Consider the following 15,079-nt stretch of genomic DNA (forward strand, 5'->3'; position numbering starts at 1 on the left):
AGAAATAGCTTCTAACTAAGCTCAAAGTTTTGCAAGGCAAGGAAATATAAAATATACCCACAGCTCCTAAAGCGAGACAGGCAAGTGCAGCCCAACTGCAGCCGTGGCATCTCCAGTCTGACTTTGATACGGCTGACCTTGCTTGCTCTAGGACAATTAGCCTGAGGAAAATACGTGAAACCAAGCTGCGAATTCAGCTCGCACCCTTTTTAGTTCTGAAAGAGGGTTACCTGTTCCTCATAAAGCACCAGGGAGATCCTGAACAAAAGATGAAAATGTTTTCAAGAGGGATCCAGGATATTTAGCTACAGGGGTAACATTTGCAATGGAAATAGAGCTACAGTCCCACAAGTTTTGAAGTTAAAAGGAGCCTAGAGACTGCAAAATACACTTAGCTTGACACACACTTTCCTACATCTATCTTACAGAGTCCAGTCTCCAATTTTATGTGATCTGTTAAGAGAAATGTAGGCCAAACATTAGTTCTTCCAAGAGAAGCTATACTTAGTCTAGCACAACTGGTTCAAGCTGGAAACAGGCAAATTTAAAATGATTAAAGGATTACCCTTTTCCATCAATTAGCAAGAAATATAAAGCAAAAACAAAGCCAAAAAAATATCATAAAGCACTCTGTAAGAATAAATTTAACATTGTTCATTCAGTAACTGAAGACATTAAGCCCAGAGTCCTGAAATACAATTTTTGTAATCATTTTTCCTACCAGAACCATACTGCAGTTTGTCATATTAGGGAATTCTTGGGAGACAGAGCAACTAAAACCTTCTTGATACATAACCTATACATCAGGAGGGTAAACACACTGGGCATAAGACATTGCCTAGATGTACTTATTACAAAATCATGTACTGGGCATTTAGACTAAAATCTCTGAATATCCTGTCTCACACCAAAGGACTTTGTATGGGAAGATAAGAGAAATCCCATGCACACAGACGCGTTTCTAGCCATGAATGACAGACAAGAGAAACTGCTCAACAGACTAAGAAAAATGTCACCTGTTCAACTCATTTAAATCTCTAATAGGAAAAATAGAAGCACAGCCTCCTAATGCATCTTCATTTTCCTGTTTCCTGAATATTTGTCAAAACCTGAAAGCTATGGTAGTGGGCAATCCACAATGAGCACCTCAGAACTGCATTTTAGTTCTGTGGAAGAAATTTTTCCTTTAAACAAGAATATTACCTGCCCCTTCATCTCGGGGTCCACTGAAAAATCTGCTTTGGCTTTCAGGAGGTTTGTTATTCAGCTATGTATTAAGAGAACAATCAATGTAAATTACTTCTTTTGTAAATAATCAGGTTACTATAGTTACCTTGTCTGAAACGTACAATAAAAGATGCATCTCTGTGAGTCTCATAATTGGTAGTAATCTTTGCTCTCAGTTATCTCTAGAAAGCTCTTTTAAAATTTAAATTGGTTTTAAACTTCCTGGTTTTGTAATCTTTGGGGTTTCATTTCATTTTTTATTTTATTTTAGTGGGAAAAGACACCTCAAGTAAAAATACAAAATACGGTCGTAAATGTTATTTTAGAAGGGTGAAAAATACACAACTACACATTGGGATTATTACAAAAATAAATTGCAAAACCTGCAACTGGCCTCACTTTTCAGATTTTTATATTGCATGGATGAAAACTTGCATTGATGGAGATTAAGGCTCTCTGTCCTTTTATAATCAAAATCCTTTTATACTCCTTCCTGTTCCCATATACCATTTTTATAGTCAATTGGTCAAATAATTCAGTGCAGCTGTTCAGACACCTACCTACTGCATTTTGATTCTGCAGCCATCCCGGTTGTTTAGTATCATTAAAACTATTAACAGGATGACAAAACATGCTATGACTGAACTTCTACGTTTCCATTTCTCACTTTTTTCCAGGCTATAGGACATATAACTACATTCTGAAAAAAATAATCTGCAGAGAACTGCAAAACCAGAATATTAGGCTATGTGTTTATGGAAAAAAAATTGGGCTTCATCCTACATCTTTTACAACTAAGCCTGCACATTCAGCACAGATATGAGTAGTTAAGAATTAGGTATGCTGAAAACAATGAAATTTTATATGCTTAAGAAAAGCATCAGCCAATTCAATTTTTGTTTACATTGCAACATGAAAGAAGCTAATATACATATAGCCTTGATCTTTGAAAACATGTTTATATTTTAGTCTAAAGAGATATAAGCAGTAAGAATGAAGTATATATTTAGTCAAAATAAAAACAGCCATCAGACTTTGCTGCAGTTGAATGGTTGCATACAAAAGGAAAATTATTCTTCGGTACCTAAACCGCCAAGTTATTTTTAAAATATTTTTAAAATCTGCATCTAGAATTCTCCTTTAGAAATATTCACATATTCAATACACTTGGATGTAATTCATGAAGTGTAACTGCACTTTCGTTTTATCTTTGGGCTTGCAAAGCAATCAGTATTACACACACAAAAAAAAGTGATCTCACTTATTACTTCAAGGCATTCAGGTCAGAGATGGAACATAGCACAACTAAATAAACATTTCAGCATTTAAAACTATAAGACTAGATTTTGTAAATAAGCAGCCAGCTTTTGACTTTGGCATCTCTCTGAAAAAACAAACACTGAAAACCCTTCCAGACCCAGAAGCTTCCACTGCTTTTACATGGAACTGCTGATGACTGCCAGCTGCATGACTCCATTGACTCAGAAGTAAAGAAAACAACATAATTACTGGGGTAAGGTAAACTCCAGCAACACGTTTCCATCCTTGAATTCGGTTGGAACGTTGAGATTTGTTCCACTATTTTGATTTGATGTCCGTCGGAGAGCTGGTAAGTTATGCTTCTGTTGCAGCTCTCCATTATTGTGACTGCACAAACACAAACTCCCAGGTTCTCCACCCGCCCTTATAAAGAGAAATCTAAGTCTGAAGCGGCATTTCAAGCTGTTAATATTCTAACTCACGGTATTCAAACTGTGATCCATGAAGACGCAGTTGACCGACAGTGCAGATCAAACATCTCCTTGGCTTGACTAAGGAAAGCTGAGTATACATTAATGGTACATTAGCAAACTTTAAAGAATTTGAGGAATGTCATGTGGATATTACCTGTTGGTGACCAAGGTAAAGAGAGACAATTTTTACAATGAGATATGGTGTATGTTTTTGAAATGTCTGAAAACCAGCACTATAAACACTACTAAGAACATAACTACAGAAAATCAAAATAACAGTGCTGAGTGACCAAGTTAGGATCTCAGTTGTCTTTCTGTCTCTGCCTCTAACAGTTGCACAAAAACATGACAGCTTTGGACAAGAACTCCAATACTGAGGAAAAAGTGTTCAAAAGTGAAGAGGGCTTAGACATGAAACGACTCAAAGGAAACTTTGTACAGATCTTAATGAGAAAAGGAGACCATCACATAGAAAAGAATGGTAAGAATTCTTGTCTGCAGACCAGCAGCATTACAGCCACACAGGAACTCTTATTGTATGGAACAGATTTTGAGGGCTTTGGCACAGCGAGCCCCTTCAAGTCTATGTGAACATGTGATCATAAATTTGTAAATACTTTTAAATACTCATACTGGTTTGGGGTGGTTTTTTTGGTCGTAACATTACTGTCCCCAACTTTTTCAGTAAAAAAAAAATAAAAAAAATAGAGAGTGTGAAATGGATTCAATATATATTTAAGAACAAAACATCGTCTTGCTTAACTGATGAGCATTAAAAAAAAGGCTTGGCTGCCTTACCATTAAGCAACTTAACTCCAGAGAGTTTCATCATCATCTCATCTTTCCCCTTTCTTTTATGCTTTGGCCAGTAAAGCACGTAACTGCAAATAGTATTTGCAAAAGAAGTTTTTCCCATGATAACAGGAGTCAGAAGATGGAAGTGGGACTGCAAAGTAGTACTATTGCTGACAGTTATACCTTTAAAATATGCTACAAAGGCTGTCATACACAGAACTTATTTTACTGTTTCAGTTTACCATTGACAGACACAATAAACTCAGCCTTCTATAACACTTTTCTTACAGACACTAAAAATTATAAACTTATCCAAAGACTCTATCAAATAAAGATAGCCGAGTTCCCAGATAAGGCATGTTCAATTATTCATGACTGAATAATTCTGAAAGATTCATAAAATGGTACTTATTTGCTGGAGAACGTCATGCAGCTACTGGTCATTACTGCATGAGGTGTAAAATTTTATAGTTAAAATCCTAATGGTATCAACAATTTGCCTGTTACACATACACAATTTCTTCACGCAAGCTGATTCCTTAGTGCTACTCTATAATGACAGGTGGCAGGTTTTTTACTGGTCAGGCTTTAATCCTATGAGCTCCAGCTCTGGCATCCCCTGGTTCTCTAGCCTAGAAAAGTCGATTTAATCAAAAGCTCTGCTTTCACAGCAAAATTAATGGTTTCAATGTATCTGAACATAATCCACAATAAAAACTAAGTGAAAGAGAGATATAAGGTAGTGATTTTTTTTACGCCCCCCTCTGAGATACAGCTTGATGTAAGCTTTTTTATATTTGGAAAATTTTGCCGAGTAACCAATAACTGTACATTTAGGTGTTTTCATATGGTTTAGCCTTTTTTTTTTTTGTAAATGCAACTTAGTTGAATTGTTGGTTGGAATGAACACCAATGAAAGACTCAAATGCTGGGTCTAACAACACCAACAGCAAAACTGTCACTGAAAATTTTGAGGGTTCAGATTAGCAACAGGTTTGCCTATTTCCAATCAATTTTCATATCAAAGTTCTGAAGAAAAGCACTGCTAAACCAAATCCTCTAAACATTCAGTTCAAAGAAATGTGTATTCAGTTATACATTTTAAAATCTTCAGCTCTTGGATTCAAAGATGTACAATGTAGAGTGCACTCTGAAAAGGAAACTAAAAATTACAGTTTTACTTATTAAAAACTTCATTTTTTTCATAGTGTTAACAAAAAATATCTTATTGAAATTGCATCCACTTTCTAATGGACTTTATAATAAATGTTTAATTATTCATAAGACTTCAGGAATATATCCTAATTCAAGTAGATAAAAAAGCAAGTGTTAAAGTATCAGTGTATGTAACTTTTTCAAAATATTAAAATTTATATGCATTGCTATTTCAAAGTACAAACCGTTTCGCTGGTGTGAATAAACATGGAGATCTAGCATATAATATTTTTGTTGCAGTTAAAACAGAAGAAAATTTTTATTTAACAGCTGAAAATGCAGACATCACATATAACCTAGTCCACACCACTGTTACCCAATGATTCATCTCCTGTATAACAAGACTATAACAGGAAATGCCACTAGGTCTTAATTTAATTATGTGGCTTAACACTATGACTGATCAACTAGTTCTTATGCAGCAGGCATAGCAATAGCATTGTCCTACAAAGCTGAACATCTGGTCTAACTAAATGCGCTTTTGGGACTAAGAAGCCATCTGCCCAGTGAAGGTTTGACTTTTTTACTGCAAGTATCCATACCAGTTCAATTCTTTCTATTTACATTTAATCCCATACCATGCAGTTCCCCTTCACCTTTCCTTATGGCATAGGTCATGAGCATAACTGTAGTTAAAGAAGCTTGCTGGTTTGAACACATCTGTATCACACTTGTGTCTAACCCTATTTGACAACAGCAAAGGTGCGCTAGTCTGGTGTAGGACAGAACTTCAGTTTTGCTTTATTTTATTTATTTATTTTATTATTATTTATATTAAGAAAAAGACTAGGAATATGCACTGACAGCTGTTGCCTGTTCGTTAAAACTTGCTGTAATCAAGCACAATGAAGTTCATCCATGTTATAAATCAAATTAACTTCTCAATCAGGGATGAGTTCAACTATAAAAAATAATCTAACAAACATGTAAATAGTGGGCTATATAAGCCATATAAGACTACTTTCCCCAATAGTCTTTTAAGTTACTTATAATGTCCTTGAAACTGTGGCTTTGATTCGTTGCTTGCAGGTGCTGATTCAGACTGTGATGGCTCTGAATCTGCAAAAAGAAAAGATTAAAGTTCTTACGATAACTTCAACCATAATAAAAAGATCAACTAAAATTTTCAGTTTCTCTCTCACGTCAACGTGCATACAAATTCCAGTACTTTTAATTTTTAACTGACAAGATAGACAAGCTAACTACAAAGTTTGCAGTACGATGCAAATCTATAACCCAACACAAATGGATTATAGATTTACATTTTGAATGGATTGTATCTCCTAGCTGATGTGTCTTGGACTTCTGCCGTGCAAGAGATAGCAGAGAAAGCTCCATCTCGAAAGGGAGCTGCAAGGTGCTTATGCTGCCAATTGCTTTAGGTGAGCAGACAAAAGTACCCAAGCAGGACGAAAATACAAGCACTGCCCTCAGTGCATACCTGAAAGAATTAAAAGAACAAGGTTAAAACTGAATCAAGGTAGATGTCTGGATGAAGCCACACTGCTAGGAGCATTAAAAAAATATCTCCTTTTACATTGAGATACAGAATCAAAATAGCTATGATTGACAAAGGAGGGCAATACAACCAAAGCAGGTGATACTTAAGAATTTGTGAAAGAAAAGCATTTAAAAAATAAGATGTTATCTATATATCAAGCTAAGCAGCATACTGACTTTTCAGCAGTGTTTACAGTATACCCATCATTTTGTTCGCTATGCCTAAGTGGTATAACCAAACCAATACCATGATTACTCTGAAAAATCTTCATCTTTCTTTATATCCCAATTAGAGGCACATTTCACATTAAAGAAATCAACTATCACCAAATGAACGAATTTGAGGTTTCAAAAATCCCAAATCCCTTCATTTGACTCACAATAATGGAAAAGAAAAATGTCATCACACAAGGAAGTTAAATAGAATCTGAAGACAAAAGAATATTCACGGTTTCCTTTCCTGCTAAGGAAGAGCACTTCTAGGCTCCACGGTTGAACTATTAGGTCACTGCACCTCCCAAGGCAGCATCCTTTGGATGATCGGAGTTTGGACACTTAAGTTGACTTTGAAGAGTTGCTTCTCAGGTTATGCACCCTCTTTCAGGTCCAGACTGAGATCTGGCTTCATGCCTTACTTTTATAGCGGTCTTCTGAACAATAACACACAACAACTAGTTTTCTGTTTGCCTGTTTTCTTCCATTACTCACCTGGAGGAAGAGGCTCTGCACACACAAAAAGAATAAAATAAATAAAAAAATTACTGTATATATTTTAATGGAAGACACAAAGATGAATTCAGGAAGTGCTAAAGTGTCACAGAAACTAAATTAACTGGCCTCTAAGACTTCCACACATTGATATATCAAAGTCAAGGGAGTCATGGCAATCCCTAGCGTATACACAAGCATTCACTGATACAAATTAAAAAAAAAAAAAAAAAAATCTGGAGTTTGCAATATGTATGTTCAAAAGCATTTTAAAAGGTTGCTATACAAAACTGATATACTCACCATGGTTACCAAGTCACTGTAAAAAGCCTAAGCAAAAGGTCTTTGACAGAAGTAAGGGGAATTGTCCACCCTTTAACCTTTATATCCAAGTGTTTTCAAGTAATGCATTTCTTAGCTATTACCATTGTGCATAACAAAGTGAGGTTTGAAATCACAGGTAAACATTGGATAACTTTTTTTCTCTTTAATAAAACTGTTGCAACTCCACTGTCTTCAACAATGCACATATATTTATTTTGAGACTTTTTTTTTGAGCTGTGATCTATTCCTTAAACATGAATATCAATGACATTTGTCACAAGTTTTGAGAAAAATATCAGGGGCTAAAACAAACAGGCAACAAATATTTTATGGTCTGCTTAAATTTAGGTAGGAGGACGGCTGTGTGTCTGCAGCATTTTACAACAAGATGTCACGCAGAGCCCTTAGATTGGAACAGAGCATACTTCTGCAGTTGTAAAGATGAAAAAAATCCTTGAAAGACCAGGCCTTCGATGACTACAAACAGGAGCACTCCTTCCTATAGCTGGTCACTGGGTATTGTAAGCTAAGTGTGGTAATTCAGTAAGTCTCACCACATTCAAAGAGAACCACACAAGTTATTCAGCTGCCTTCTGCTGTTACCTTGAGATCCCAACTCACTTTAAAAGAAACAGCTTTCAATAATTTTACCTTTGGACTGCTCACTATTTTCTGATGTTTCTTGAGTCTTTTTTTTCCATCCAGTACACTGTTGTAACCAGTCAGTCCCATAACCATTGCTAATTAGTTTGCTAAAGTTTATTGCTTCATTTTTTCTCTGAGCAGGCCTGTAAGTCCAAACATATTAAGCAAAACAATAACATAAGTTATCAAAAATGGGGATTAGGTGGGAAAAATTTATTTTGCACAGAAAGGACAATAGCCTTATAACATGATTTTTTTCTAAGTAACTAAACATATATTCTACATGTAATCAACCAAAAAAAAAAAAAACAAAACACCAAGAAAACCCACAAAAACCAACCAAACAAAAAAAGCAACAAAGCATGCAACTATGCCTGATTCAGTAACATATAATTTTACATGAGAAGAGCCATCCATTTTATTGGAATTTAACATGTATAATACTTACACAGCTTTGGTCTTAGGGAAATCACACAAAGAATGTGTAAGTAAAAAAGGCTGACAATACTCATTCTGTGCTGTATGAAGCTGAAATTTTGCCACAGATTTGCTCCTAAATTCATTAGACAGTTTAATCACTTTTTTTTCAGCATTAACATATTTCTAAAACATATTGGGATTACTGGTGATTGTGTAATAAATAGCTTTCCTATAGGAGTTAAAGTGCTATTATTTTAGTTGTCTGTAAAACTATTTTAGTATCGCACATGATAGCAAGTTGAGTAGCAGTAAGGATCCACAAGTCCATACACATATCCATTGATGTCTGCAGTTTCACGAGGAGTGATATTACTTGCATGCACAAATAGTTGCAGGCTTCGAAGTTTAATGAATTTCATAAGCATACTACTTACATAGGTGGGAATGAAAGTTTATTTTTCCCACTAAATTCCTTGTTTGTAGAAACATTCGGCATTCTGCTTGGATATTTAGGATTTATAGCTGGGAGCTTTACCTGTGTTAGAGAAATCTTAACTTAATAAAAGGAGTTATGATAAAAATAACCAATAGTCTTTAAAGACTATTTACAGCTTCCTTCACTGCGTGAAGAAAAAAGGGGGAAAGAAGTCGTGAAGATAGCACAAAATTTCAGACCTTATTAACACAGTTTGTGTGTTATACTAATATATCCTTTCAATAAGAACCTACATATTATTTGACCATTTTCCCTTTTAAACTTGCAACACAGGAGAACACCCCATAGGATAAGAGATACTACTTGCAGGTTATTGGAAAAAAAAAAAAAAAAAAACATCAGGACACGGTAACTATAAGTGAAGTGTATTGCTCTGTAAATTTAAAAATAAAGATACTAGACTAAAGTCTAGTAATTAAAGAGTTAATTAAAGGGCAGGGGGAGAGGAAAAGCCTAGAGAGATTTTGTCTATAGATAGACAAAAGGCACAAATGTCAAAACGGAAGTCAAGGAAAAATGGGGAAAGACAAGGCAACGAGGAAAGACCTGAAGGCTGCTAGCAAGTCTCGCATGTTGTTTTAATGTTGTCTTTCTTTTCTTGCTATTAAATGAGACAGGCTAGAAAACTTGCAGGTACCAAAACATTCCCTACCGTTCCAATCAGCAAACAAAAAAAAGTGACAAAAGGGGCAAGGGAACAGATCAGAATTTGGGTTTGGAGGGCACCTGCAATCCTATCAGGTGCTGTTTGTTAATTTGCTGGGCAAATTCAGCATTAAAAGCAGACCCTTGTGCCACTACACCCCCATGGTTATAGCTGAGGAGGCATTTCACTTTGACAAGCCTCTATTTCATAGCTGTCCAGTTTCCCAGATAAAGCAAGCTATGCAAGACATTTTTCACATGTTCTTGGTTTAAAGTGTTCTCTCCCTTTGTGAAGGAATGGCAACAACATACCCTAAAAATTACTATCTAAATTTATTATACATCCACAGATGCAAAAAAACACATGTATTGTGCCTGGTATATAAAGAACAATGGATACCTGCAGCCAGCATGGAAACCTAAAAGCCCTTAGATGAAATCCTGGATCCCCTGCGATCAAGGGAGAAATTCTAGATTACATTCCAAATCTCTCTCTGATGATTTGGAGAAATCATGACCTCAGATGAGTAATCCTTTTGCTACAGCACATACGTACATATGCATGTATGCATATATACACATACATTTCAGGCAAGTGCCTAAAAGAGATGACTTCAGACATGAAGTAGTAATCTTAATGGTGCCACAGGAAGATTACCTAATGCTGATACTAACCCTGATACCACCCCCAGCTGATCTTCCATCCAGACACAGGTCTGCCTCTTTCTTAAGGTCATAGCATTTTCAACCCAACCCGGCTGGTCCACATGATGCACAGACCAAAGGATGCTTCCACCTGGGCCAGTAGTCCATCACTTTGCCATGAGCACAAAGGCTAAATCCTTCATGCACTAACACGTCTCTGCCGCTTTGCAAAATTCCCAGAATGAGAACTATCCCTGTGGTTAAAGCTTTAGGGAGCAACTACAGGATCCATCCCAAGGCATGGAGAAACACGTAATGGTCCCCCTGATATCCAGTCCTCCTCTATGCAGTGACAACCATAACACAAGGAACAGTCAAGATTCTAATACTTCAGAACAAAGTGGCATAAAGGCCTAAAGCTCCAGAGCAAGGGCACACTTGGGAACAGTGTTTTCCAAACTGAGTACAACAGGTACCCTTAGAGGTTAAAGTGTTTTTGCACCTGTCCCTGAGGGAGTCCTTTGGGATTTATTGCCATGATTGCATCACACATCTCTCTCATGAACAACTGCTTAGTCAGGCTGGACTGAAAAATATTTTCAATACGTTCAGTCTCAATTCTTGAAGGAGTACCATCACATAGTCAAACAAATAAATTGAATACTCCTTAGAAACATGCCTGTGGTGTTTTGGAATACAACTCTTACATTTCAACACACAAGATATACAGTGAGAAAACTAAAATCAAGACTGTTTGGTAGGGCTAGTTCCATTGTCTTACTTAAAGACTCTTCAGGAAGGTACTCTTAAAGCACAGGACAGAAACTTCCTATAAAAGGAGATACAAGAAATAGCTGTGAAAAAAGCACCATGTGATGTTTCAAGATACACGAGACACTTTTCAGGGAACAAGAAAAGTATTGTGAAGGACAGCCATTTCAGAGATGGTGGTGCGGAGGTAGAGCTAAAGCTAAGAGATACAGAATGTGCCTTCTTAGGCACCTAATCTTAAAGAAAAAGGTTTGGTAGGTTCAGGACTTCAGACAAAACTCGACTTCAGCTTCCAGAAGAGCAGTATAAATTATGTATCAGGGCCTCAGCAGATTTGGAATCTGAGATGAATATATAACATATATTCACTTTGTATTTGGTGATAAATAAAACACGTGGGAACTTTCACTCACACGACTGAATGAAACTGGGTCTTGATCAAACTCCACCCAAACAGAAATGGACCTCAGTCTCACTTTACCAGTTACCACATGGACTTGAATTACACTTACTGTTATCAAAGTTAAATTTGACTCTTAGAGCACTGAAGATAAATAGTTCTTACGTAAGGGAGTGAGGGAAAGCACTTCCTCTCCCTCCTAGTTGGATCCTCTAAGAGGCTCTGTGTCAGGCTAAGTTTCTATTTTCAGTGCCTTAAATTTCTGATTGAAAAAAGCTCCACCTACAAGCATCAAGCAAATTATAGTTTAAGCATACATTGCTTTTTTGCATGTTTCCACAGATTAAGTAAACATTCCCAAGCCTATTCAGAAATAAGGTCTTCCCATTTACACAAGCCATCATTCAGAATTTGCATTAATTACTCATCTCAGCAAAGACTAAGAACTTTTTTCTTAAAGTGTCCAACATATGCCCCTGTGTTCAAGAAAGGAGGTACTTGTGTTCAAGTACATAAATGCCTTTCCATGGATTCTCGACAGACCCATGGTAAATGAGGCAAACAAGATTATGGAGGATATTTAAAAAAAGATAAGACTTCAGCATCTGAAACAGGCAGGGACAGGGAGGATAAGAGAGGGACATTTCCAGGACAAAACACCTAGATCATCACAGAAAGGTTTGTTCTGGGCATAGCTTGCGCTATACGTATTTTGCCTTGGATACATCTTCCATTCAAAGACAGCTAGTGCAGTATCTTTGGGGACTCTCTTGCATTTCAAACTAAAACAAACACCTTTTTTGGACCAGTCTTCTGTTCCATCCTCCTTCTTCTTTCCTCCTTTCCTAAGATGCCTAAACAAGAACTTTGTTCACCAACACTGAATTGCAGGGGAAATAAAGCATAAGACGACAGAAACTTAACTATCAGCTTTCATTCACTCTTAAATATACACACCATACAATGTGGCTGGAAACTGCATTTCTAGTTCACATGCTATACCTGCAGCACCTAAGAGAAACACAGCTTTCTTCTCATTCTCTAACTGCAATATAAAAATTGCTTCTGAAATACAGAAACTGGGGTGGACTACAGCTACCCTTCTATAAGAACCCACAGGCCCAGCTGGAAGTGTCTTCACAAGCTCTACAAAGCATCGTCACAGAGTCTCTCTCCATCTTACCTTCTTTTTCTCTGTGTTTTCTTTGTCCTCAGCATCCCGCTGCCAAATGCTTTTCATATCAAAATCAAAAGGCCCTCTTCTTGTCTCATAATTGTTACCGTGATGGTCACCAGCCTTAAACTCTCTGTGAATCATATAGTCTGGTAGAGAAGAAACGTAGCTCCTGCAGGCAAAGATTTAATGCTTGTTCGTACAAGGGATACATATCTTGCACTTTAGTGCAAGGTGAAGAGAGAACCCAAGAAGTTACGCAGGGTCTCAGCAGACTTACCGTGGCTCATCAGTTGCTGGGGATTTGGAACAGTGAGTATACCAGTCAGGTGCAGCATATGCTGCTGAAGAAGTCTTCATTGGCACAGAAGCGTCGTGCTTCAGTAGGTCTTGAGAGAAAAAGACAAAAGCCACTACTTTTCTGACTTCTTATCTGGCTGCAAAAACATTAGCTTTGTTTTTAGGCTGCTGTTTTATCAGGAAGAAATGCTTGCTCTATGCAGTAAGGATCATTTCTCCCCTTTGATAAAATGGACAGTCAGAACCTTGCAGCATTTCATTCCACTTGTACGTTGTTTATCTTGCTCTAAATGCTTTGAAATGTTTCTACCCATCTGTTAATTCATATTTCTGGATTTGTCACCCTGCTCTAAGCGTGTGTGCAAGGAACCTGCTGAAGTCCCTCAAGCCTCCTTCTTCCAGAAAGGAAATGGAAAACTGTAGATCACTTTGGTACAAGAACAGAGTTATGTACAGCACTGTAACAAACTGAATGCCATCACAAAACCCACTTTGTAAACGTCTAGCAAGCTTTCTGATTATGCTTTTTTGTGACATCATTTTCACCAGACTGCCACTTAAATGGCCCAAGCTTAAATTGTAAAGACACCACACAAATGCAGCTAAACCATCATCATCTACTTAATCGAGACACAGTGCAAACAAAACTACACATTTTGCTAAAAGGTACCTATACACAATAGATTGCAAGGATGTCTCGATAAGGTGACCTCTTATGTCACATTTGCTATCACTCATTTTTTCTATAGGTTAATTTCAAAACTCTAGAGGATTCTTCTGTAGTGTCTCCAAGAGCATTCTACCACCACACTCAAGCAAAGCCAAAGAAAACAAAGGAAAAACAAACAAGCAAGAGAGATGCTCACCAGGTCGGCCTCCTTGCTTTGCCAGTCTGACGTAAGCTGAATCAGTCTCCTTGATCCACTTCCTGCGGCACCCAGACACGGCTTCATGGGGAGCTTTTGCAAGGTCACCAAGACCCCGAATCTGGGATGTTGGAGGAAGCATGGTCTTCGAGGTTACTGACTTCTCTGGTCGTTTCAGTGGCATGTGGTATTACTGTCCTGTGAGAACAGAAAAGAAAATATTTATGGTAAAATCTAAAAAAAAACATCCCATTTTCAGGCATCAAGCCCACCTGAAACTTGAGCAACATACTGCATTTCTGCTTGGAAGAAGACCAGGCTCGCTTTTTCTGGGGGATATAATACATGCAACTTCTAGAGGATCAGATGCAACAAGGAAATACCTTGTTTTTGAAACAGCATTCAAGTTTTCACGGGAAGCGTTCCCATACAGGGGATCACGCATCTTCATGCAGAAAACTACTTCCAAGGACACCAAGAGCAGCCAGAGGCACAGAAGACAGCTGAAAACACTTTTAAGCCTTTGCTTTCTTTTCCTCCTCACCCGTTAACAAAAGCAAAGGCAGTACCTGTCCGTCTGCAGGTCTTCATTTGTAGACAACCAGACCCAACCCCCAAAGCACCCCAAATTAAAAAATAAACAAACAAACAAAAAACCCCACCTCAACAAAACACCGTACCTCCCGAGACATTCCTTTCCCAGTTTCTAGTGCGCAAACAGAAAATACACATAAATCCTCCTTAACGGGAAGATGAGGCGGCAGACAAGAAAGCCAGCCTAAGGAATCACTCCATGAAAGGTGCCCAGGACACTTACTGAAGCGGGTCCGAGCGCGGCACACGCCGTTTCGCGGGTGTCAGTAAACTACCTTACGGCAGGCATCCCACTGGGGAGCTCTCGGTGTGAGACACGAGTGCTTGCTATGCTGAACCGCAGCTCCAGGAGACAAAACGACCGCGACCAGCCGGGGCAGAGAAACCGGCTACAGGAGCCAGCGAAGGGGATGCCGTTGCCCGCAGCTCCCTCGCTTGCCCGCCGAGCCCCGTTCTGACGGCAGACGGGGGCAGGCCTCAGGGCGGAGCGAGGCTCACGCCGGGAGGCAGAGCGGGACAGCCCGCTTGATGCCCCCTCCCCTCCGCGGGAGGCTGAGGGCAGCACCGCCGGGACAGGTCCGGGCTACTCCCGCTCCTCGCAGCCGGCACCTGGCTCGGGGG

The 15,079-nt window shown here is 38.2% G+C and overlaps 1 protein-coding gene across 1 annotated transcript; it reads right to left on the reverse strand.

Moving 5' to 3' along the window:
* Window positions 1-6,875: 6,875 nt before the first annotated feature.
* Window positions 6,876-14,863, reverse strand: C2H7orf57 (chromosome 2 C7orf57 homolog). The gene is made up of 7 exons (XM_054192587.1): window positions 14,682-14,863; window positions 13,865-14,062; window positions 12,979-13,087; window positions 12,708-12,870; window positions 9,002-9,102; window positions 8,154-8,290; window positions 6,876-7,193 (listed from the first exon to the last, which is right to left on the reverse strand). The coding sequence occupies exons 2-7, from the start codon at window positions 14,046-14,048 to the stop codon at window positions 7,171-7,173; spliced, it is 717 nt and encodes a 238-aa protein (XP_054048562.1). The 5' UTR covers window positions 14,049-14,062; window positions 14,682-14,863; the 3' UTR covers window positions 6,876-7,170.
* Between the last annotated feature and the right edge of the window lie 216 nt (window positions 14,864-15,079).

Source organism: Rissa tridactyla, chromosome 2, assembly GCF_028500815.1.
Source record: "Rissa tridactyla isolate bRisTri1 chromosome 2, bRisTri1.patW.cur.20221130, whole genome shotgun sequence".
NCBI lineage: Eukaryota > Metazoa > Chordata > Aves > Charadriiformes > Laridae > Rissa > Rissa tridactyla.